Genomic DNA, 26,136 nt, shown 5'->3' on the forward strand with positions numbered 1-26,136 from the left:
GAGAGCAGCATTTGTACAGTGCTTATTTACAGAGTGTGACAGATAAAGCCGGAGACTGGGATATGTCAGCCGTGGCAACTGATAGATAGTCATGCCCCTGAGCTCAGGCAGCTCATAGGATGGTCGGTGACTGATCTTGTCCACCAAGCAAGGGCAGATCCTATGTCTTCTTTTTCTTAGTGTTCCTAAGCTATGAAAATGGTCTCCTTATCCTCGTTGTGAACCCAAATCCCCCAGAGGTAAAGTAACTGATAACAGTGGAGCTGATGTTGTGACTTGGGCTTTCTCAGCCCAAGGTTGACGACTACACTCTGGCTTCTTTCCAAATCCTGTGATCTCATGTCAAGCCCCACCAATTCAAGCTCTCTATTCCACCTTCCCACATCCATCATTTGGCATTACAGAAGGTAACTGATTGAATGCACAACAGATACCAAATGACTCAAGAAAATTATTTTAAGGATTTTTACCTTTATAGAGGCACAGAGGGGAAGACCTTGTGACCCATGGAGTGGGCGAGGTGTTTGAAAAGGAGGTGACAGGGGCCTCAGAGATAATCCAGGAATTCCCAAGGACTGGCCTGACTCAGTGCATCTATTATTGAAAGTGAGTCACTTGTGGCAGCAGAGCAAGCTCTCTCAGCCCCTGGCTGAACTGTCGGGAAGCGACAGCAAGCCCTTCCCCTCTGGGAGAAGAATCCTAATAATAATTTCTAGAGAATTTGCATGTCTCTCTACAGCTTGCAAGAGCATTTTCAGTCGGCTCTCCCTCGTCTCCCACCCCACACCTTTGGGCAGTATTCTTTAGTGAACTAATTGCAAAAAATTAAATTAAATTAAATTAAAAAAAAAAAAAAGACCAACCGGGCAGGGTCTGAGGTTATCTAGTTTGGTGTTTTTTGGTTTTGTTTTATTTTTGTTTTTTAAGAATGTTTTGGTCAAAATGAACTCTCTCATGGTATTCTAATGTATAAAACTGACCATGTGGAATTTCTACTGTACGATGAGGACAAGGGAAGAACACAGCTCACTGTGAATTCCCACCTCTGGCCTCCAGGTCCTTTCCTGAAGGGCTCCCAAAGGAACCCCCAGGTCCACAAAAAGTCATTCCTGGTAGCTACCTACTTTCTTCCCCTTCTTAAAACAAAACAAAACAAAACAAAACAAAACAGACAAAAATCTTAAACACAAATATTCAAGATCATTCCTCACCCATAGTTCATCAAAAACCACTAGGACATTTATCCAAAGAGGTGGGCTCTTGAGAATTTGAAGTAAATGGTCTCTAGGTCCCAAACAACAGGGCGGCCAGCTCTTTCCACCCACTAGCAAATTCTAAAGTGCTTTGTACTCAGACAAGGCCAAGATGTGCCTTCTTAATCTCAGAGAGGCAGATTCTCGAGTCGTGCCCTGCTGGGCACAGAATGGCTAGGCAGTAGGTCCAGTGGCTTGTCAGCCCTATTACTGCCTCTAAAAGTGCTAGTGTACGGGTTTCCCCAACTGCAAAACCTACAAGGACATTGTGAGGTAGCATAACACTTAACGTACTTGCGTGTGGATAAAACAGTAAATCTCAGGTTATGTATATTTTCACATAAAAATCATTTCAAAAACGTAACAATGGCCCTTGGTTTACTATGGGACCTACTTTAAAGTTCCGTGCAGTTTAAAACCCGGCCCCTGCAGACTTCTCCAGTCATCTGTTTGGCTGTCTCCCACTCAGTCTCTTCATCTTGAATATTAATTCAACCTTTCCATTACATACAATATATATTATTACATGCATATGCATGAACATACATGCATACACACATCCAGCCTTTAAGAAGTGCAGGACTTTCAAGGCTGTTTCCTCCTAAAATCTGTGAAGTAGATACTGTTATTAAACCCATTTTTGTACTTGAGAAAAATGGAGGCACATACAATCTCATTGCCTATCTTGAGGCCGTAAAGTAGTAAGCAGCAAGAACAGAAATAAGAGATAGGTATTCTAGTCTTGAACCCCAGCTATTTCTCAGCAGGACTCCCTATGGGTGACCTATCCCTGCCATATCTCAAGAACTTCTTGTTTTTTTCCTCACCTGGTTCACATATCATCTCTCTTGGAATGTCTCATTAGAGAAAATATTGTGACTTCCTTCTTCAGATTGCAGGGCTGGTGGCACACACACACACACACACACACACACACACACTCAGACAGAGAGGGAGACAGAGACAGAGACAGAGAGATTCCTTCTCAGTTTATCACTTCCAAAACACCCAAAGTTCACATGAAACTTTCAGAAGATGAGTTGTCTTCGGTAAGATGACTCAGTTTTTGCATTTAAGCCACACATAATCTTCTCACCGCTGCTAGATAACTTGTGGCACCCATCAAAATGGAATGCTGTGTGTTATATACATGATGCACAGTGGTTAGGCTGTGTTGTTCACAAAGTAATGAAAAGCAAAAAGCTTGTGGATGTTTTCATAACAAATGCCGTTTTAATTAATATTTTTACTCTATAGATAAAACGCTGTATGTATGTATGTGTGTGTGTGTGTACATTTAAACCACAGTATGCACTGGTATGATGTGAAGGGTAGAAGGACAACTTGCTTAAGTCACCATGTGTGTTCCAAGTATCGTACTCAGGTCACAGGCTCGGTAGCAAGCACTTTACCACTGAGCCATCTCTCCAGTCCTTGCTGCATATGTGACTGTGAACTCGTGTCAGAGACAAACTAGGCTTTGCTTATCATGATACCCTTGGGCATTCATTACTTGTTTGAAGAATAAATGGATGGATGATGGGTGGCTGGGCGTATTCCTCTCACCTTTTTACTTTCTTCCAATAAATCCCAAAATGTCGCTTTCCCTCAGAAATTCTGGCATTATTCCCTCAGGGTCTGGCACTGGCATGTTTTCTGTGTTTCTCCTTCAGCAAGAAGTCCACTCAGATTTACTTTCAGTGGTTCACATTAAAGATAAACATTGCTTTGATGACTAAATTGCACCTCACAGCACATTAGAGAGGATAGGGAATTGCGATTCAAAAATATGACTTTCCCTTATTTTCAGCCTTGAAATGTCTCCCTTAAGAATATGGCAATGTAACCACCTCTTTGAGATTATTCAGGCAAGAAATAGAGAGAAATGTATTAAGTAAGGTCTGCAGCAAAGGGAGTGTAAATGCAAACAAGAAAGAAGCAATAAATCTGTGAGGAGATATGAGGATAAATAGATTGATGGCAAGGAGATGTGTGCATGCATTAGTTTGTGGGAACGTGGAGGGGAAATATGGTGGAAGGGTGTGAGCTTATAGGATAGGTGTAAAAAGGGTTTGTGGAATGATGGGTGAAAAGTTGCACAGGTGAATGAACGCAAGAATTGGTGGAGACGTGGAATATGGCTAGATTGGTGCATATATAGATGGGTGGACAGAGGAATGGCTGGCTGGCTGTGTGAGTCCTAGGAGGATTCAAGGGATTGGTTGGAGGATCAGTAGATATTTGAGAACATGAATGAAATGTGTTGGCCATCACTGGGTTTCTCTGGGCTAAGATCCTCTCAAGTGTTTTGGACTTCCGAATAGACACTCCCACAATTCCCCACTTTTCAGCCCCCACCCGGCAGGGCATACTCCCAGCTGGAGTTCCCTTGTCTCAGCTCCTCCCTAGGATATGTCCAGCTTCCTGGGAAACCCAGCCACTCCCTAGCCAGGTTCCCAGAAGTTTAGCAGCGAAGGAGAGGTGGAAGGCTCTCAACTCAGAGGAGCGAGGTCACAGGACTCAGTCATTCTTTTTGTGTCAGGCAGTGCTCCCCATAGGCAGGCTGGCTGGGCCACAGAAGGAAGCCTGTGGAGTGTCCTGGGGGACGTGGGCACATGGGGTGGGGGTGGGAGGGCAGCAATTCTCAGCTGTCCCAGGACAGAGGGCAGGGGGGCAGGGGCAGCAGCGAAAGCAGGCTGGTGTGTCTTTAAACCTCCGTTTGGCTGCTTAGTCACAGCCCCCTCGCTTTGGGTGTGTCCTTCGCGCGCTCCCTCCCTCTTAGGTCACTCTTTCAAAGCCTGGAATAAAAACTGCAGCCAACTTCCGAGGCGGTCTCATTGCCCAGCTGCCCTAGCCTGTGACAGGTTCCATCCGCCCTCCTTGCCCCGCTCCCCGAGACCCTTTTCCAGAGGCTACTGTATCCCTCGGTTTCATCCCGCAGACCATGGACAACCTTTGGTGGCACGCAGCTTGGGGACTTTGCCTCTTGCAGCTGAGCCTGGCGCAGCCACAGATCGGTGAGTAGCCCGCCAGCCTGAGCAGCGGGATGCGAACGCGGAGTGTCGAAGGACTCTGGCTGGACGTCCCTGGGTTGAATCGCCCGCCCTAGGAGTGACTGCACTGAGATGGGCTCAGCAAAGCAAAGCTGGGATTAGGGGCTATGCTGTTGGAGACAGTTTGTTCTGGGGAAGCGCTGCTTTGGTGAAAGGGAAAGGGAGAAGAAAGTTGGCTGGGCAGGTTGCCCTCTGCAGATTTTGGGCGAGGTCGCCGGCGCTTGCTGGAGCGCATGGCGCAAACTTAACTGTACTCTTGGATGAAAGGCGGTCGGTCCCGACTAACAGGATCTGGTGCTCAGGCGCTCCCCAAGCCTGGCTGGCTGTGGCTAGCTAGCGTGGCAGAGCCAGGACTGGGACAGAACTTGAGCAGGGACCTGTAGAGCTGTCCTCAGGGTAGCCGCACAGTTATAAGTCAGAAACTTTTCCGGAAGGAGTCCCGGAAAGCTGAAGAGCCTGAGTCCCAGCTTAGACTTGTTTTCCCTGCTCTTACAGTCCGCTTTGGTCACCCACTCTGCTTTAACTTGTGGGAGCCTGAATTGGTTCTGCGTGAAGTTCTGAGTGCCCAAGAGGTTCCAGAATGGGCCACGGAGGACACATAACAGAAGCAATGATCCGACCAGCCACCCGGTGCTTGCAGCCCTCTGCTTCTGCCGGTCTGGGCTAAGTCAAACAGCAATAGCGGTTATATTCACTACCTGGCAGCTTCAGAGCTGGGGGCTCCTGTATCAGGGTACCAGGCAGTGCGGCGACCCCAATAACCCATCTCAAGGAGGTTGGTGGCTTTGGTGGCTGTGAAGGGTAGGAGCTGGGACCAGGTATTCAGTATGTGGCTCAATTCCAACCTTTCCTTTCCTTTGTCTATATATGAGCAGATAATTCCATGAATGCTTTATCATCAGCATAGTTAGCTTTTCTTTTAAGAAGTGCCAGCTAGGTCATTAAGTCAGCTCAGCCTACAATGAGTTCCTCTTAGCAAGAATTTACTAAGCCCAGCTTGGGGTGGGGCAGGGGGGTCAACCTGGGCATTTTAGACATGCTAGATGGGGAATGGAGATTTTGAGTTCAGAAGCAACAGGAAGTCACTCTTGGCCATTTATTGTACCCTTTTACTGTGCCAGGCTCTATGTTAGGCGATTCACATATGCTATCTCATTTTATCCTCGTGGTGATTTGGTGAGAAGTGTCCCACTTTTTCTTTTCTTTTCTTTTTCTTTCTTTCTTTTTTTTTTCAGCAGAGAAACAGGCTCAGAGAGGTTAGGTGACTTCTCGTATTCACACAGCAAAGGGTGACACTGGTTGTGAACTCAGACTCATTACGTTCCATAGCTTAGACTGTCGTGGGATATCTGAACGCAGCTGCACAAAGTCAAAAAGACGTTCAGGGAAAGTGGCATTCTGGCCAGCAGAGGCTATGGTGGAGGTTTCCAAAGGGAACCAGAGCTCCAAGGGGCCTCCAAGGAGGGAGGTCAGAAACATTGAGGATGGGTAAGGGAAGGGCAGGGAGAGCCCTGGACTTGGCCACAGAGGGCAGGAGGGAGGTTGCCACACAAACCCCACCTTTGCTGTGGCTGAGAAGCTGAACTCCTGCATTTTCCTAGCCTGCCCCTCGGCTATTCTCAAAAGCCTCCTCCCCGATGTTTGGTGCATCTTCTGACCCCCGGGAGTCAGATCTTAGAGACCCACAGGTCTCTCCTGTCTGGGGGTTTCCAGCTTCCTGTTCTAGTGTGATCTAGGAGAAGAAGGGTGGAGGGTGAAGGCAGCAGCAGCTGCCTGGACCCTGGCTTTCACGTCCTTTTAAAGTTATTGGAAAGGAACTGAGACTCGGAAATGAGATGTGGCTTGGTAGGGGATGCGGGTCTCGGTAGGCAGAGGGGAACAAGCAAGGGAGGGAGAAACGCGGCCTTATGGTTGCCCCATTCTGGAAGTGACTGGTTTAGGTAGATTATCAGGAAACCTTGAGACTGGGCCAAGTTTTTTTGGGAGGATGGGCAGGGGTAGAGTGACAGGAGAAACTGACAGAGGGTACATGGGAAGTGAAAGAGCAGAATATGGCCAGAAGTGGCTAAGCAACCCAGGTATCCCTCAGGGCAGGGAGAAAGCGGGCCCCAGGTAGAAGGCAGGGGGAATGAAGGCCCACTTGCCCATGCCCTTTCCCTTTTCCTCCACAGCCAGAGATCATTGTTAGGAAACTGCACCTCGACTGTTTAAAGAGAGGGTGCATGTGAGAGTCTTAGGGCTTGGGGGTGGAAGCATCTTTCTGCTCCCTCTGAGCAATATGGATACCTCTTCCCACTAGCAGTTAGAGTGCAGGCTAAATCTTCCCATGTGAAGAAATAAGGAAGCCAGCTTCATCCCTGCTGAAGTCAGTCTTGGTTCATTCAGTTATTCCCCTACACACTCAAGACATCTATTTCCTTCCAAGTCACCATGACAAGTTGATGTGTTGGGAGACTCTGGCAGCTGAGGGGAAAAATTTCTGTTTTCTGCCAACTTCTCCTTATGCAGGAGGGGACGCTGGACCACATGAAATTCCTGGTCTATGACAGATCTCCTTCCATTCATACCCTAAAAATTCCCTGAATCACTGTCATAGACTCGGAGACAGGACTTTAAAGATCACTTAGGAAAAAAACAAAACAAAACAAAAACAAACAAACAAAAAACCTTTTTCCCAAGAGGAAGCAGACCATGGGAGACAGGTATTGGTGACTTCCCTGCTCTCCAGGGTTTGAGGACATCTCTGAAAGTGTAGCAGCCCAATCCTTTCCCCTGAAGTGGTGAGGAGGAAGGTGTGGCCAGTTGGGGTATGGCATAGCTTTAAAAAAAAATACTTTCAGGATTACCATACACACTCATCACAGTTTTGTCTTTTATGGCCCAATATACCCAGTTTGAGTTTAAGAATAAGGCTCACTGTATCTTACACTAAAAGAAAATGGATTTAAAGGACTCTGGGAATACTGTGCGGCCTCTCACTGCTCTCACTGTAGTTAGCAGAGTGAACATGAATGGCCTCTCTTGGCACCCCACAGAAGGACTCCTGGCTGCCCTGCCTCGCCCTCCTCTGTCCCATCTTTCTTGAGGCTTAGCCACAGCTGTCAGAGATGCCAACCTAGTTATTTATTGCTAAAAATAAGTCAGTTCCCTTATCAGAGTCCAGTTGCCCCTTTAGACATGCTCTCATTTGTAGGCTTGGCAAAAAGGGAGAGTCTGCTCCTTGTCCAAGAGACAAGTCAGGGCAATACCCTTTGCCTGCGAATTAAGAAAGGACCCACAGACACCCTCATGCTGCCCTCGCAGGCATTTCAGATGTAATGACCCAGAGAGAATCATCGCTACGTACTCTTTGGATGGTTATGTAGACCCCATTTGAGAAGAAGTCTTGAAATCTCAGGCAGTGGGTTGACAAGGCTTTCTAGAGAAGTCACAGACGTTGCACCAAAATTTACTGAGAACCTCTAGGAGACACGTGGCCACCCAAGCAGGTAGACTTGGCCCCACTTACACACAGGAGGTGGTGGGAGGAGAGATGGCTTCCTCACCAGCCTGTCCTGGGGCTGGGGCTGGGGCTGGGGACAAGGCATGAGCTGCAGTGATGTTTCATCAATACCTCCATTTTAGCAGCTCCACCCAGAGCGTGAGAAGGAAATGATTCTTGTGAAAGAGTGAGCTGAAGCAGGTGGCAGCTGCTTCCTGGCCCTGTGGTGTTTTCAAAGGGGATCTTCTCTGCTTCAGAGAGAAATTCTTGGGTTTGCACAAGAAGCTGATGACTCAATTTTCTTTGTGGCTCTGCTTGAATAAGGGCACACACCATTTTTTAAGGAGAGCCTTAAATTTGAACCCCACTTTTCACTCACTTAGTAGGCTGAATTTTTATTAAAACATATACTCCTGGGGCTAGGGTGGAACTCAGTGTCAGAGTACCTAGCATGCACGAAGTCCTGAATTTGATCTTCATAACTAGGAAAAACAAAAGCAAACAACAACCCGTACTATCTCCAAACTGGCCAGCAAGATTTGGGGAGCCACTGGTGTCAAATGGGAAAAGTGTCTCTGCTACCTACCTTCTGCAGGCCCATGAAATCCCCTAATGTCAAGAATTACATCTCACACAGTTTTGTGGTCCCACCCTCCAGGGCTGGCCCACAATGAGGACCAGAAACTTTGAACTGAAATGAATGTCTCAAATAGTGGACTAAGACTTTCCATGCATAGAAGAAGGCTGGCTGACACACTGAATGTGCAAATGTGTTTATGTGTGTATGACAGATGCTGGCAGCATTGCCACTCTGGACAGGGGGAGAAGGCTTGGTTGGCCAAGTGTTTACGATGGGGCTTATATGTCCTCTTCCCAAGCAGAGAGTTTGTCTGTCTGTGGTTTTAGTGGCTGCTGGCTACGGGGCCCTTCTAAGGAGAAAGCTCGTGGATGGCTGGGTGAGAAGGGAAAGGGATGATGACACCAAACCCACATTTAAACCTCAAAAATGAAACACTGTCCAGCAACGACTGGCTCTGTTAGCTGCTGGCCTGAGGCTAGAGCCCTTGGGTGTGAGGCCCACATGACCTGTGACCACACTTGCTTCTGGCAGGTGGCAGCAGCAGAGAGAAATGCAGAAACGCTTCCTAGAAGAGTCTGGTATCTTCTATGGCCCTGCTATCCAAACTTATACTACTGCACCCCAAAAGCGCTTAATCTGTAAGGAGCTTGGCAGCTGACAGGACACTCTACTAGCTTCCTCTGCACTGAGCTTGCCCAGTACAAAGCAAGTTGCTCACAACTGCCTTCCTGTGGATCGCCTGCCCACCAATGCTCAGAGGTAGAGAGTCCAACTCAGGCTGAGGATATGATATTGTGGGGAATAGACGCACAGAGCCAGAACCCCATGAGGTCGGGGTGCATCAGCTGCCTGGGGCATGTGTCCTTCCTTTGTGCAAGTGTGGGCAGACAGATTCATTGTGGGTGGGGAGGGCTTGAGTCACCAAGGGTGTGATTTGCAAAACTCAGGTCCCAAGAACCTTCCTCAAAGTCTTCAGCTTTTGAAAGTAAAAGGTTAATTGCAAAAACCCCAGGGAGGAAGGAATCAGTCATGAGCCGTGATTTTTGAGCATCTATGCCTTCAACAATGGCTGGAAGTTAAAGCATTTTGAGAGTTTTTACACCTTTTGTATTTGTTTCTGAGCTACTGGTAACCAATGTTAGTAATCCTAACAAACAGAACTGATGTTCTTTTTGTTTTCTATAAACTAACTCGTCTAAATTATACAGCAGTCTTACAAAAACTGTGTTTTTATTATCCCCCATCACATATGAGACAGCTAACTCGCAAAATTTAAGGCACAGGGAGGGCTGAGATTCAAACGCAGGTGGTCACGTGAGTGCAGGTGCCCAAGGATTCCAGAAGAGGGTGCCATATGCCCTGGAGCTGGAGTTACAGGCAATTATGAGCCACTTGATATGGTGCTGGGAATTAACTCTGGTCCTCTGCAAGAGCAGAGAGCACTTTAACCTATTGGGCTTTCTCTCCAGCCTCTTGTCATTGATTTTTAAAAACATGATGTCTGAGGAGAGGACTGGACTTGAAAAAAAAAAAAAGGAGAGAGAGAAAGGGAAAAGATCATGTAATGGAAACTTTCCCCCATTCACCCCGTTCATCCTCTGAGTGGCTCACTTATTCTAATACCCAAATAGGAGTCTAGTTTTTGTGGTGAGCTGTTAAGTAGGGTGAAGACTTGGTGAGGTCAATGGATGGAGATAGGAGTTTTGTTCGGGATCCCTTCATTATTTCTTACCTGAGTATAGGTGGACTTTGCTGACTGATATTTTTCCATTATCTAAGATTGTGGCTTGTGGTTAAAGGAAACTAAGGCATGGAACAAATAAATAGAAACAAAACATCTACTCTTTGCTTAAAAGCCTTTGCATTTAGGATCTTTACTCTACAAACAGGAGTTGACAGGGAAGGGAGGGAAACTGAGGAAGGAGTTTACCAGGAATTCGGCTTTACACATCCAGGGCACTGAGGAGTTAGTTTATGGTAGCCCTTTTTCCCAGCTCTTTGGCAAACCAGGTCACCTGAAATCTGCTTGGTGAAGCAGGTAAATGTCATCCAGGGAGTAAGATTCTTTTCTTTGGGTACTGCTGGCTGGGAAACTAGCCATCCAGGAAGAGAGGACGTGAAGCACATTGGGCACATATGACTTAATCTGTGGGAAGGGCTGCAGACCCTTAGCCTAATGGCGGGAACTCTTTCAGGATTCCCCATCTGTCTCAAAGCCCTGTGTCTCTTTACTCTTAAGCAGAGTAAAGCCATGTCTGCAGAGCCTTCCAAAAGCACCTCCCCCCCCGACCCACATGCGCCCTGCATCAGCCACAAGCCATTGTTCCTTATTTCATTTTTTTAAAGGATAATAGTGAAACCTCCTCTTTGCAAGCGCTCACTATCATTGAAACTAAGACACAAGGGAGAAAAAGAGCAGCTGCCTGCAGCTGGCACTTGCCTTTGGCTTTGACAGTCAGTTCACGGTAATCCTGACTCCATCTCTGTAGGTTCCGAAAGCGTCAAATAAGTATGTCAGACACAAATGTTGCCAGTGAGGACTGTGCCCAGTCCAAAAAGCTGAGTCTAACAGAGATGAGTCCCAGATTGAAGCCTAGAGGGGACTACTTGATTCTTTTCTATAGCTACCAGAGAGTTGTGGGGTTTCCAAAGAAACAGAGGCAAAAGGAAGACGTGGACTCAGGGAAGCCTAAAGAGAAGAAGCCATAGATTCATGGATGAGGTTTGGAGGGCAAATCTTCCGGCACTTCGTCTTGAGTTGGAGCCTGCCTTCATGATACCTTAAAGGTCAGGTTCATCCGGCTAGACAGCCCCAAGTGCAGTTATTCCCGTCTTTTGTTCACTAGCTGCTCTCTTCCTGATCATTCATTAGAACTTCAATTAGGGTGATATCTCAGTTGTCAAACTGCTTGCTTCCAAAGTCCGAGGCTCTAAGTTCGGTCCTTAGCATCCATATACAAAGCCAGGAAGGGCAGTGTATGCTTGTAGTCCTAGCACGGGGAGGTGGATATGGGAAGATCTCTGGAGCCCTTGGTCCAGCCAGCTAAGTCTGTTTGACAAGTTCTAAGCCAGTGGAAGATCCTGTGTCTTCACTGCAGGGTCGACCAATTCTCAGGAATGACACGAGCCTGTCCTCCCGCCTCCATGTATACATGCACGTAAGCACATACAAACACGCATGTACATACATGGGTGTACACGTGCACACAAAACAACAAAGACTTAGTTTTAAAAAGAAGCTAAAGAGAGGCGTTTTAGTGGTGGCTGTGTCGCTCCAAAGCTCCCGACGGGAAACCCATGCCTTACGAACATGTCTGCAGACACTATAGCTCACAGCTATTGGCATATTTCCCCAATTAGAGTAAGCTCTCATCAAATATGTAGATGGTTAACTGAATAAAATTTCTGGGCTTATTCTGGAAGAAATCACCATCAATAACTATCTGACGTATTTTTGGTAAGTTCTGGCTTATCTTCAGTTTTGCCTCTTCCTCTTTTGGTCTATAGAAAACATGTCCTTCCCCCGTGCTCCTTTTAGCACATCTCAAACTCCTTGAAGTTTCTTTTCTGGGCACCCTCTTCAGCTTAAGTGGATCTCTCTTAAGGTTTGATATGTCAGGCAAGGCAAGGAGGTTAAAAAGCCCATTTGATTTTGTCCAGTAAAGTAGGCCTCTTGATTTCCTTTAGGTCTGGCTGTTACTGCGACTCAGTCCTTATCTTAAAAATCTGACCTTGCATATGGCAAACTTCCAGCATTAAAGATCCTGCTCTCAGCCACACTCTGAGAAAAGATGTTGACTTTTTGATCCCTATGTTAAAACAGTGTGGTGGGGAGAGAAAGGGTGCTATTTCTCTCCAGATCTAGTTGCTGCTCCTTGTAACCAGACAGTTGGTATTGTTGGAATAAGGAGGTTGGTTTTAGGAGAGGCCAGTGCTAAAGACTCCATGAATGTGAAACAAGAGAGATCCTAGCTCATTCTTTCTGTGCCACCCAAGAGCAGAGTGAACTCAGGCAGCTGTGTCTAGAACAAGATTCAGCTCATGTGTTCTGAAGTGCCAGAGCGTACAGAAGCGCCCTCGGTGTAGAAATGATCTTTCTGTTTTGTTTCTCTCTGGTACTAATTCACTAGGCAGTACCTCACCACCAATTTCCTCTATCTTTTTCATGTGTGGAAGGAGAGAGCAAGACTCTAGGTGATCTCTGCAGCCCTTTTCAGGCCCCCTGCTCTGAAAATTCTCCACTCTGGGTTCACTAATCCACACGCTTCGTAAAACTTAGTGGGGAAAATAAGACAACTGTAATACTATAATAGTAGGGTACCAAAAGCGTGATGCCCAGTGCGAATTAAATGTCAGAAATTAATTATTAATCCATGCCGGAAACTAGGAGAAAATCTCAATTACACTTCAAAAACACCAGCAGGCAAAAGCAGCTCCTGGGGACAGCTCTCTCCTGGGGACAGGTACTTCTCTCCTCGCACATCACCAAATTCTCCCTCCTTCTTGGAAGTGGGCAGATGCAGCAGCGCAGGGCAGAAAAGCTAACAATGCATCTTAGCCACACAGCTTCCACTGCAGGGGCCTAGTCCTGAGTTGGTGGACAGGATCTGAATGAAACACTCCTTGCTTCAAGCGATAACTCAAACAACATTGTATCAAGAGGCCTGAAAATCCAACTTTTGAAGAGAAGAAAGAGTTATGTCCTTCACTCTCAAAGCTTCATGAGCATGCTGGATTTCTCAAATTCCCTCAAAGAGCCTTTACAGCATGTTAGCACAAAAAGATGCACGCGCTCAGCCAAAGCACCCACTGCAATACATGTAAATATTGGCTTCAGCCATGGCTCAGAAGTTAAGAGCACCGGCTGCTCTTCTGGAGGACCCAGGTTCTATTGCCAGCACCCACATGGGAGCTCACAATTGTCTGTAGTTTCAGTTCCAAGGCATCTGACACTCTCTTCTGGCCTCTGAATGTACCAAACTCAGACATGGTCCATAGACATACATGTAGGCAAAGCACTCGTACACACAAAATAAAATGATGATAATATATATTTACTTATGGTGGATATTATACATGTATATAAAACATGTCATATTCATATAAAACTTAAGTAGGATACTGTACAAAGCAGGCTAGATGAGTTTACTCTTTCTACCAAGAGCTTTCCAGATTGAAAAATTTTTTTTTCCTATAAATCCAAAGAAATTCTTGCTCAGTGGAAGAAAAAAAGAAAAGAAAAGAAATCAACAACATTGTGCTACTGAAGAGATTTTCAAAGTGGGTCAGAGGCTGAGTACCCTGTCTTCTTCCAACCCTCTCTCTCAGTCACTGAGGGTCTTCAGGCCTACTGAAATCTTTTCTGCTTGTCTCCATGTCCTACTCACCTGGAATCTATCATGTCGTATTTGTGCCTTTAGTTGTTGAGTGTAGTTCCTCTGTTTGTACTTCCAACCCGTCACCATGTTGCTCTAGGAAATGTGAGAACCCACACATGGCCAGCAGACAGTCCTTCTTCTTGGTCACAAAATGGCCATGGCCTGTCCTTTATCATCGCTTCTGTGTCCTCAAATATAAAATGGTGACAAGCCGATCACACAGTTCATTATATTGAATTTTGTGATTGACAATTGGAAAGAAGTGAGGGATGCAGAAGAACTATTCTCCTCAAACATCTGATATGTTAATAGAGGACAACTAAGCAAGGCAGCACATGCCTGAGTGGAGATCAGAGAAGGCGGGACATGGCCCTGAGCTGCTGGTGTGTAGGAAGACCTCAGGGAATTAGAAGATGTGTGTGTGTGTGTGTGTGTGTGTGTGTGTGTGTGTGTGTGTGTGTAAGAACATAGAGAGATGAGAAGCAAAGAGGGTAAAACATGAACAGAATATGAGAAAATTATGGCTTTGTTGGAGTTAAAGGGGTCATTTGTATTCATAAGATAGTTCATGTTGAAGGGGTGAGACACAACAATTCCAGGTGACAGAATTATAGTAACATTGTCTACTGGGTCCGATTCTGCCTCAGAGATTCAGAGGCTCAGAGGAATGACGCTAACAGAATTTGAAACAAGGTGAACTCCAGAGTGGGAGTGAGAACTTTAATGTCTGCCTGGTTTGGAGAGTGACAATTCGAGAGACTCCCAAACAAGTTCTATGGCATCAGTAACAGGTTGATTTCTGCTCATGTGGAATTTATTGCTGATCAATGAAGGCTGCCTGAGGTTCTGTATTAAAAAGACCTCAGGGAATTAGAAGATGTGTGTGTGTATAATTCCTTGTATAATTCCCTGAGGTCTTTATACAAGGAATGCTGTGATCTATTAGTGATGTCTGCCATGGACAAAATATAGAGTTTTTGGCTCCCTTCTGTCACACCAATGCCACCATACTAGAGCACCAGACTTTCTAGCTTATGTTTTCATAAGTCATATGTGGGATTCTCTGGAAGCTTAGCAGTTCTTGAGTCTAGATAAGGAGCCATACCGTCCACCACACCCAGCTTCCAGAACAGTACAAAAATAGTCTTTTACCCAGAAGACAGGTTCAGTCACTTGTGCCTTCTCTTCTTATTCATGCTTATTCTGTTTTCCCATCACCCCGTGTCAAGTTAGATGCTTGGAGTCAGGAATCTGCTGTTTGAACCAAGGCCAGACTTCCTGGCAAAGGGCCCTTTCTTCGCATCACCTTCATCTGCAAACCGAGAAGACAGAAAAAGCTGATGCCTCGCCCATGAGGGTGATAGGAGAAATAACTGGCTAATGGGCAGAGAGCCTTTGAAGATGAAAGGGTTGTATGTGCATGTTAATTACAACTTTTATCAGCCCCAGAGCCTCTGCATTCTCAGCTGCCACTGGGCGCTCCGCTGTGCTTCTCAAACAGAAAAACAGCAGCAACATTCCACAGACCGGGCCCAGCTCATAGCACGTAGCATCCAGTCAAGAAAGATGAATTCTAAGCTCAGGCTAGCCAGCCTCTCTGGGCCACTCAAGTTTCCCTACACATCCCAAAGGGGGAAAGTAGGCTCACTACCTGGGAAGGTACGATAAGATAGAACTGAGGTATAAACAAAAGGCTCCATGGAGAGTCAACTAGAAATAGCCTCTGGGTAAGATTAGGACATTCTGCTCTAATTCCCAACCCGTGAAAGCCTAATTGTGTGACCTTAGGCTATTGGCTTTATCCGTCTACTGCTTCCATGTACTGTGTGAACCACCTAGGATAAGAATCTCTCTGCCTCCCCTCAACCTCTGCACCTTTGCTGGTGTGAAAGTAGGTTTGTTTGGTCCCATTTTCTCCCCCCTTTACCCTGGTCAGGCTGAAGCACGTGAATATAACTACAAGGTGCTATTATTACCTGGGGTAACTTTCACCTTTATCTGTGTCTCCTGTTGCTGGTTGACCCCAATCGTTGAAACCATATTCTTCGGAATGCTCAGAGCCTCCACCCCCTTCTTATCTAGGAGGGCTCCGTATTGGCTCAGGCTTCATGGTTGTGCCATTTCCTGAGGCCTGCAAATGCATTCAGGCTGGCAGGGGACTGGGGTGCTCTGTACAGATGGGTCTCAGTGCTTTTGGTGGGATAAGTCAGTTGCAGCACTGAAGACAGGTGGGAAGGTTATTTAGTGCTGACAGCTTGACAGGTGTGAGCTGAACAGGATCCCCACAGCAGCACCAAACTAAGGCTCATAAGATAGAGCAACAGAAAAAGAAAGAACCTAAGAGAGAATTAACCATGGCCTAGGCACCACAAGCCAAAGATGCTACCATGTCAGAAGGAAGTGTTGCAAAGTACACAGTGTTAGTGTTAATATGCAGGCAGGCTGCCTCTGTGTTGCTTAGCAATCTGGGATGTCATCACTTCTCACTGCCGCCAGGGGCTCTAGGACACAAAGACCCCCATCTCTTACTCCTCTCTGTCTCCCTGCCTCTTCTCTCTGCCTGTCCCTCTGTCTGCACTTTTGGGTTGTAAAAAAGAGCAAGAAATGTAAGTTCTCCAGATACTAAAACTAGTCGGTAATCATGTCTCCTCTGCAATAGACGGTGGGAGAAGACAATCATGGGAACCTGTGAAGTGACTTGAGCTTTCAGGAACATGTGCTGGTATGGCACAAGAAGGCACATTCTGGAGAAACAGCAGATGCCTCAAGGAGCAGCACTGGAGAATATTTATAATTTACTTACAGGTTGGGATATTAAGCCTGGGTGTAGGATTAAAACTTTTGGCTTGGATCGAGGGTTTGATTGCATGTTGAGGTGGCATGTTGAATGACTTTCTGTGGCCATGCAGGGGCATCCTTTGGGTTCAGACAAGCTGAGCAGCTATGCACTCTGGGATATGAATGTCAACCCACTTGGTTTCAGGAGCCTCACTGCTTAATCTTCTTGGTAATTTCTGACTCCTTGAAGATGGCAAGAGTAGATTCTTTCATAACAATGGCATGGATGTGGTGAGAAAACAAACACTCGAAAGTCAGGGGATGATAAAAAATATTTACCAAATGGTACAGATAGTGGCTGCTCCAAGTGGTCTTTTGTCAGCAAGCGTGTCTGATACAAGAGAAAAAAGTGAAGGGTATCTGCTTCATCATGATGATAACATCCTTTGCATCCTCTTTTACTCAGATTTATTTCCTTTGGTAGGTGAGATAGGGATAGAGTTACAACTATCACAACCCATCAGAAGCTACAAGCCATCGAGGCAGCAAACCACATGCTCACTTTCCATCACCTGCATCTGGGTCCTCACTTGTTAGGGCATCTAAGCTGAGCATCTCTGTGAGCGATAGAGCAAGCAGCTCTCACGAAATAACTCCTCCCACCGTAAGATAAATGGGTGGAGGGTAATTTCAGGAGCTCAGTGATATTGCCAAAACACGTGGCATTCTTTTTCTAATGTTGGACCCTGCTATTCTCATTGTCTTCTAAAAGCAGTTAGTGTTTCTCATTTTGCCTAATTGGCACCCACAGTTCCATGCATGAAAACCCGTTCCTTTCAATGGACAGTAGGATCACATGGCTGGCGAGGAGAACTCAGGCCACTGTGACTGACTTAAGCCAAACATGATCCACCCATTGAATATGGGAATCAGGTCCTCCCTTCTCCAGATCAAGTTCTAGATTTCTGGGCAAAGTTGAGTTCAGTTAGATCCATATTGCCATGGTAACAATGTCTGCTATGATGTGTAAGGCCCCAGAAAGTACCTATCAATTTGGTAGAACTATGATTTAAGACTCAATATGGGACAAAGCCAAAAAGGAAAAGCAAATTTCTTTATTTTCTGAGCCATACTCTCCAGCTTTTTCTGGGAGGCCGCACCTCATGGCTAGGTTTTGTGGGAGACTCATTTCATTTTGATGTTCACTTGGTCTATGTTTTTTTTTCCCTCAATCCTAGTAGCTATAATGCTATCCTTTCTTCTCTTCCACAATAGGAAAAACCATTGAGACATAACCTTAAACTTGTAATTTATAAGAGATCGCTTCTGGGCTCATCTTTTGCATGCTTGAGCCCTTTATTACTGGAAACTCATGGCTTGCAACCCATATCCTCACTGCTGGAGCTGGCCCATACATGAGGACCACTTCTCTGCAGTGATCCATTAAAAAAGAATTAGTCTGACCTTGGATGAGCATCTCTTCCTGTAAGTTCTGAGATGATGACCCCAGAGGGATTTGGTCAGCTTCCCCTTTCTATTACATTTTTCCACTGGAGTGTTTTAATGTGTGTGAAGTGTTTTCAGCTCCATTATCTAATCCAGTATTCACATTAACTTTGTGGTGAGCATTACCATACTTTTTTTTTTCTAACCGTAGCAAAGTTTTAATGATTTTCCCCAAGTTTACTACAATTCAAGGTCAGAGCTAATTCATGTACTCTTGAGGGTTTGAATCTTAGATTATACCTTCAGAACTCACGTCTATGCCACCATAGTACATTAGCTCCATGAAGGCCCAAAGTAGGCTTAGAGGGTCTGGAATTGACTACTGAATTTTATACTAATATTGTTCTCCTCGTTCCTTTGAGTCCAAATCTGAGGACAGATAGGAGGGTTTTATTTGATTGTTTGCTTGTTTTTCTCTGGGCTAATTCTCTGCCCCAGTGCTCATGAGTCTAACTTCCTGAAATAGGCCTTCAGAAATTAAAACAATATATATATATATTGACTGTTTCATACATGCATATAATGATTTTGAGTCATTTTCCCTCCCCATTCCCTTCTTTCATTCCCATTCTGTCGTCTGCCAAAGTCTTTCTGTTTCCAAATGAATCTACCTCATGCTCTCAAGTCTGTTTTTGTGTGTGACCAACTGGGTTTAGTTATAATTGCTCACATGAGCATGATTGGGAAGTTATATGTTGGGACATCAACAACTTGTCAGTGGCTACAGCACTGAAGAAAGTGACTTCCTGTCTTCCAGCAACCACTGACTGCTGATAGTTCCTTAGGGAGGGGTGAGGCCTCATTGTCATCTCCTCTATTCATGACGAAACATTGGCAGGCCCGATCTTGTGCAGGTTTCCACAGCCATGGTGAGTTAGTGAGTGTTATAACCATGTCATGTCCAGGACGTCTTTCTGTAGCACATATTCCCCCCCCCCCCCCAGCTCTTACATTCTTTCCTTCTTGTGGTGATTTTCCATTCCTTTTTGGCCACCTAAATAAAGTTTGAGGATTTATGACCCTATGAAAGGATGTTTAAAGATGGGCCTCACAGATGTGATTGTGTAGTACAAAGGAAGGAAGCCAGATTTTTCTCTATCTCATGGTGAAGGAGCTAGAGGAAACAAATTCTCTTCAGCCCACATGACTTATACTTTATTTTGAGGTAAATTTCACAGCTGTGCAGCTTGCTGAGCCTCAGCTTGGTTAATCAGTTCCTAACCTATCCTTCAGTTCCTAGCTGGGACCTTGAAGAGCAAAGGCTTGCTGCTAGAATGAGATCTTGGCTCCCGCCACATCCTGTGCTTCTGTCAATACTCATTGTGCCGTACGGTTGACTTGTCCAACTTCTGGCTTCTCTGCTGGGCCATAACTTCTATTGGTATCACAACTCCATGAACCTTATTTACTGTCCTGACACCAGTAGCTCACCAAGTACACAGAATTACTGAAAGAACCCTTATGGAACGAATGAGGTCAGGACTAGAATTCCTTTCTCTTAAGGCTTGTGATTTACTTTAGTATTGGAGAGGTTTGGGTTAGATATGGTGAGTTTGGGCTAAGTTTGAAGTTTAGTTTAAAAAGCAAAAACAAAACATTTCTTCCTCTATTATCTATCTGGCTATGGATCTACCACCCTATCTATCTATTTTGTATTGTTTACCTTTAACTGCTAAGTCTATTATTTATCAATTAATACTGTCTCTTTAAACTCCTTTCAAAATCTATCTCTTTCTCTTTTACACACACACACACACACACACACACACACACACACACACACACACTTAAGAGAGCTCACTAAGCAGGCTGCATCTTTTTCCATCCTTTGTTTCTCTTGCTGTGTGTCACCTCAGTTCCCTCAGTCCTTCCATGACTGGCATCATCCGTGAGATTCTCTTCTGTGGTTTCCTACAATGGTGGCACATGGAAGCTGACCATGTACAGCATCTGACCCTTCGGGTTAGATGCAGAAAAAAAGAGAAGAAGCGTCCTTCTTCTAGAAACAGGACAGTTGGGGCGAGGTCTGTAGAAGCAAGCTGTGGATACTCCAGGCCCCTCTTGGAGCAGAAAGAGACGGTCCCAAAGGCTCTCTCCAGAGGTGCCTTTGGAGCAGTTCTCTCTTCTTTCCAACAAGCACCATTAGGTAGACTCCAGGCTTCCTTCAGCTGCTGCCTCATCATATGGGGAAATGCCATATGTGAGTGAGCTTCCTGTTTCTGTTTTTGGAGTGTTACAGTCATTAGCCACTTCTGGATTCTGCCTTGTTTGCATTGTTGAAAACTTTGGAAAACTTATCTGGTTTCTTTTCCAAACAACTTTTCCAGACCCCCCTGAAAGACATTCAGAAACCCGCCCCAGCTTCAGACAGGCTCCCCAGGAGCAATGTCTCCCAAAGACAGGTATTTTGTCGTTTTCTAAAGTCTGGAACAGAAACTGTTTACTCCAAAACGTACAGTTGTCAGGATCATCTGGCGTCCCATATGCTCAGAAAGCAACATGGGACCTGGCATCAAAGCTGGATTCAAGTCCTGCCACTTGCCAATGATGCTGCCTTAAGCTCTTAGCTTCTTTGTGTTCGTTTGTCTTGTCTCTGAAACAGAATTTTAATTCCCATGGCTTAAGGGCTGCTGCGACGCTGTACATGAAACCCTTGATAGAATTTCTGGCATGGAACAAGCATTCAATGGTAATAATTATGATCATTGTTATGATCCTACAGATCCTAGGCCTCTTTCTTCCGCATTCAGCCCCAACTGTGCTCCGGGTGCATTTGAGGAATGCTTCCAAATGCTTGGGAAAAAATTCATTCTATTTTCTGAGCATAATGGTAGCCAAAACAGTGACTTCTCACTTCGTTTGGTGGGGTCAGTACTCCAGGGTGCTGACACCCGAATGGGCTTACTGGAACAATTTCTGAGCAGATGAAGTAGCCTGTGAAGTTCCGGGAACCTTGGCTGTAGCTTGTGGAAGCGAACTGGGAACCACACTTTGGGTCCTGTCTTTACTTGCACAATTGCAGTCAATCTCCGAGGCTGCTTGTCTCAGCAGGATCAGCCTTTCCTGCCTCCAGTTGTTCCAGTTGGTGGTGGGGCTGGAGGAAGAGCAGCATTTGCCTGTCGGGGGGAGGGGAGGGCTAGAAGAGGAGTGGCATTTGCTAGTGTGTGTGTGTGTGTGTGTGTGTGTGTGTGTGTGTGTGTGTGTGTGGTGTGAGATGGGGTGTGAGCATGCCTGCATGCAGGTGTGCACGTCAGAGACTCCCCCGTTTCTCCCTCCCCAACCTTGGGGTTACAGGAACAAGCCTCTCTCCTCACTGATTAGGTGGAGGCTGGAACTCTGATCTCAGTTTCTTATGTTTGTGTGGCGGCCACTTTGCCTACTGAGACATCTTCCCCAAGCCCTAGAGATGATGCTTTACTGTATTGTTCTCTGGCCTTAGAGCACAGAGAAACCTGTAGGGGGTAGTTTAGTGTAGAAGCTTCCTTCTGCTGGAGTTTCTCAGGGACCACACCCTTCCCACAAGTCCCGGCTTGGGGGCTAGTTTCCAAAGGCATGAAGTAAATGCCTAGCCGTCTGTCATTGGGATGTTCAATTCTTTCACCTCCAAAAATATCTGTAATTGCCTTTAACTGCTTGGTTCTGCTCTCCTCCAAAAGCCACTCCCAGCCACACCCCAAAAATGAGCAAGGCTTTTGCACCCTTTTAGAGGAGTATTTGCATTTGAGTCAGCTTCTCATCTTTCTTTAACTTCATGAGAGTTGGCTTAGCTTTTCAGTCTGTTGTTTGGAATGAAACAGATTATCAAAGCAAAGATAACTTTTCATCGTATAAAGACATAATAGATTCAGAGCTCATAGTCTTTGGCATCTGGGGGAGTCTAGGCCAGTTGCCTATGGTTTTCTCTTCCTATTGGAAAAGTTACATTTACTGAGCATGTACTATGGCCTACTTCAGTTGCTCCCAATTTGCATGCATTTATTGTCTTACACCCACCTGTTCTTCTGAGTAAATATGTATTGTATAAATGAGCGATAAAATTTTGTTAGAGTCATGGGAGTCTGAGGAATGGAGGCTCATGGATAGGAATCATCACTTGTTGAGTGCCTCAGATTCTACGTGCTTGGACTAATTAATTCAGAGCTGTCTTCCCCCTCCAGCACTGTCCCATGAATTCCCACTCTGCTTTGTCTGGTAAATTATATTTTTCTGCTCTTGAGACTCAGGGGCCTAGAAAAGTCAAGGTCTCCTTCTTGTCTTTGAAGAATCTAGATTTTTAAAAACAATTTTTTTTTCTGGATCTTTGAGTAAAGAGACACAGTTGTAACAACTCAGAAAGACTGCTAAGGAGGAAAGGGGATGATGGGAGTTGTTCCCTTTTTCTCAGGGACAGTAGAGCATTGAAGACCACCAGAGTTCAGGAGAGCCCTCCTAGGGAGGCAGTTCCCCATTGTTCCCACTGAGCAGCTCCTCAGGCAAAGACTGTCCCAGGACTGAAGAATGGTTTGAATTGGCCTGAAATACTGAAGTTCACTGCAGGGAATGCTGGGGATGTTTGTAGTAATTTAGGAAGATTCTCTCTAAGGAAATTAACAACTCTGTTGTGTTTCACTTAATTGAAACCATTCTTTGCCTGCAGCTCCATTGATGGGTGGACTCTGGGCTCTGTGTGCTGAAGGCTTCTTTTGCTGGAATTTGAGAATGGGATGCTGTTCACACTCTTTTTTTTTTTTGTTTGTTTTGTTTTGTTTTGTCTGCTCTTTCACTCTGCTGGCCAGTCCACACTGCTTGAAATATTCATTACATCCCAGCTGTCTAGATAGCAGAGCAAAATGCCACTACCTGGCAAGCAAAAAAGAGTCACTGGGCTCCCTGGAGCATTGGGAGAGTTAATCAGAAACACAGAGCTCTTCTCGTTGCTGAGAGCTGGGCTGGGACCTAGAGACCCTAAATCCAATCACTTCTTTTTCCGACGAAAACACTGGGATCTAGAAAGCTGAAGAGATGCTTCAAGCACCCATAACTTATCAGTAAGAGATGCTCACTGAGTTCCATGTAAAATTGATGCTTTCCCCACTGAACCAGAGACATTATTTAGTATCACACTCCATGTCTGACACTGTGGAGATAAACAAATATATGTGAATATGGCTGGACCTAATGGGACCCACACTGGTTTGTTGGAACAGAATTCTTCCTAGCATGATGTTCTTTATAAAAAATATTTGGATCTCTCTAATCTGCCAAGTTATTAAGTAATACTATGTATCTATATGTCTATCTGTTTATTTACCTACCTATCATCTATCTACCTACCTACCTACCTACCTACCTACTTATTATCTGTCTACCTGTCTGTCTGTCTGTCTGTCTGTCTCCTCTGTTTTTCTATTTATCATCCATAATCTCTTACTCACAGTTTGAATTGTAAGACGCCACATATCTGGGTAGCTTGGTTCCAGATCTTGGTCCCAGATCATCTTGAGAGCTGGAGGTCCTTGGCATTAATCAAAGATACAGTGACTGATAATGTATTAATTTAGCTTAAGAGGTTCTTTACCTCTAGGCCTCTTTGAAGACACCTTAATCTTGAGATATTGGCCAATAGCCACCAAGTACCAAGCACTATGCTAACACTCAGGTACTTTGCCTAGTGCTCTGGCTATAATTTTTTTTTTTTTCATCCTTACAAGCACTCCACGAGAAAATCATTACCTTCACTTTACTGATGAAAAACCTTGGCTTAAAGATTAAAAAATATGACATGCCCCACATAGCCTAGCTGAGAGTCGGGTCCCACTTTTGAACAATGATCCTGTTTGTTACGATCTTAAATTTGATGGGGTTAAAGCACTGCCATTTGCACATGCCAGGACTTAAAGTCATACTAGCACCGGTGATCAGAGTTATACTGTTGGGCTACTCTGGAGCCCTGAGTTGCCTTAGATTTATGGCTAGGATCCAGGAGAGACAGATATAGCCCTGCTAACTCTGATTCTGTAACCAGCTTACGAACCAAATGGAGCCCTTGCCCTCAAAGCCAAGATATTCAGTTACATTCATATACTTACCCTCCAAGTTTCTCTTGTCTTCCTTACTGAGTCCAAATTCTAGAGGCATCTTCTTTTGAACCCTGGAAAATAAAGATGAATTCCAAACTTAACTTAATCTGGGGTTAGGGCAGGAGGAGAGATTTTCTTTTTTCAAGTCTATTACTTATAATTCTCATGGCTCTGAGCAAATACCTGACAAAGGGAGCTGAAGGCAGAAGTTCTCTTTTGCTTACAGTTAAAGAGAGGACAGTGTACTATGACAGGGGAAGCATGACAGAGTTTGTGGTAGCTGGAGCATGCTCTGGGGCTTTTTACATCTGGGAAGACCAAGAAACAGGGAATTTTGGCATTCTCTTCACCCCCCCCCATTTTAGTCCAGATCCCCATCCTAAGGGATCTTGCCACACTCAGGGTAGGTCTTCCTTCCCCAGCAAAACTTCTCTGGAAAAAATATTGAAAAGATACCCTGGAAGGTGTCTCCCCTGATTCCAAATTCAGTCAAGTTGACAATGGAGATTAATCATCTCACCAGGTATGGTATCACACCCAAGTCCAACAAACAAACAAATAGAAGGTGGCCCCAGTTTCCTAGGAAAGCATAAGATCACACTGGTCACCTGCCATTGAGGCCCCCGCCATTGTGTCATACAATGCCCTCTTGTTTTCTGTACAACAGCAGCATTGGTCCCAGAAATGGCCTCATCTGTAGGTTAGTGGCTTCTCTATGTGCTGTTTGTTCCATCACACACTCTCTGATGGCAGGGATTTGTCCTTTATCGCCTGTACCCTAGGTCACAGCTAGCATAGACTTCCATATTTTATGGACGGTCCTGTGAGTCAACACCTGTCACCATGTCCTTATTCTAGGATGGTGAGTGCTTTGGGAGGTACAGATTTCATCCCAAGTGGCAATTCATTCTCACCCAGAACATTCTAGAGCTCTCTGTAGTGAAAGAAGGAGCCCTTTGGCAGGTGTGTTCTCTTGACATTTTGAATGGCCATTTCTTTTAAGGAAACTCAACACCTTACTTTCCTTTGGCAACTTGATAGAGGAGTCATTTGTATCTTCTTGTGTTTCCAGACTTCTGGGTCTTTGCATGAGCCATCTTCCTTAAGAGCAGGAAGTTATGTTTGGCCAACTTGGTGTGAGCATGTAACAAATGCTAAAGATTCTTGTCCAAATCCTGTGGCTTGACTTGCATGGAAGAGGTCATTGGAAATGAGTTCCGGGAGCTTGGCAGTTGAGACCGGCATTTGCTATTACCAATGTGGTTGCACAGGTTGAAAGCACAGGAAGAGGTGTGAATTACAATCCCTCAGTTCACTGGGTGATTGGAAAAACCCTAATCCTGGAAATCCTTTGGCCCAGATTTTATTTAAAGTCTCCCACACAGTCCAGACTCTGCTGCGTCTGGTTTACAATGTTTGTGTGCTCAAAGGTGTTTGAAGAGTGAACAGCAGTCAGGCTCTTCTGTGGGGACAGAGACCTTCATGATACCCCTACCTGTTTACTTTAGCACATGATATAAAAAGATATAAAAGGAGAAAATGAAAAAGGAGAGATGGCAAATTTGCAGTGTGACCCGATAATTTCTGTGCCTCCAACTTTGGACCTAGAACCTTGCTAGTCATTACAATGCTCTTTTTTGGTGTTGTCATAAATAAATGTTTTTATAGCCATGTCACTTCAGTGTGTGTTGATCAACTTGAAGATGGTGAAAAAGTAATCTAAAGGCATAAATCTTGTTTTGTGTTTTTGTTTTTTGAGATGGGGGTTCTTTACATGTAGCCCAGGATGACCCAGAACTCATGGTAATTCCCAACTGTGCTGGCTAGTTTTATGTCAATTTGACACAAGCTAGAGTTATTTGAGAGGAATCCCAATTTACAAAGAATGCCTCCATTTTTTTTTTTAAATCAGACTGTAGGAAAGCCTGTAGAGAGTTTTCTTAATTAGTGATTGATGGGGGAGCACTCAACCCGTTGTGAGTGGGACCATTCCTGGGCTGGTGGTTCCGGCTTCTATAAGAAAGCAGGTGGAGTAAGTAATAAGGAGC

General features: G+C 45.2%; 1 protein-coding gene across 5 annotated transcripts in view; it reads left to right on the plus strand.

The window, feature by feature from the left end:
• The first annotated feature begins 4,063 nt into the window (after positions 1-4,063).
• The window catches only part of Cd44 (CD44 molecule (Indian blood group)), an 84,492-nt gene continuing 62,419 nt past the window's right edge, over positions 4,064-26,136 (plus strand). For 3 of the 5 annotated variants that reach the window (XM_055599746.1, XM_055599724.1, XM_055599729.1), the window contains exon 1: positions 4,064-4,270. In XM_055599746.1, the coding sequence (XP_055455721.1) occupies positions 4,198-4,270 (73 nt within the window). In that variant the 5' untranslated portion in view covers positions 4,064-4,197. The remainder of the gene's footprint in view (positions 4,271-26,136) is intronic. The other 2 variants (XM_055599738.1, XM_055599743.1) reach the window with 2 other exon arrangements.

The sequence above is a fragment of the Psammomys obesus genome, unplaced genomic scaffold, assembly GCF_907164565.1.
Source record: "Psammomys obesus unplaced genomic scaffold, mPsaObe1.curated_primary_1811, whole genome shotgun sequence".
NCBI lineage: Eukaryota > Metazoa > Chordata > Mammalia > Rodentia > Muridae > Psammomys > Psammomys obesus.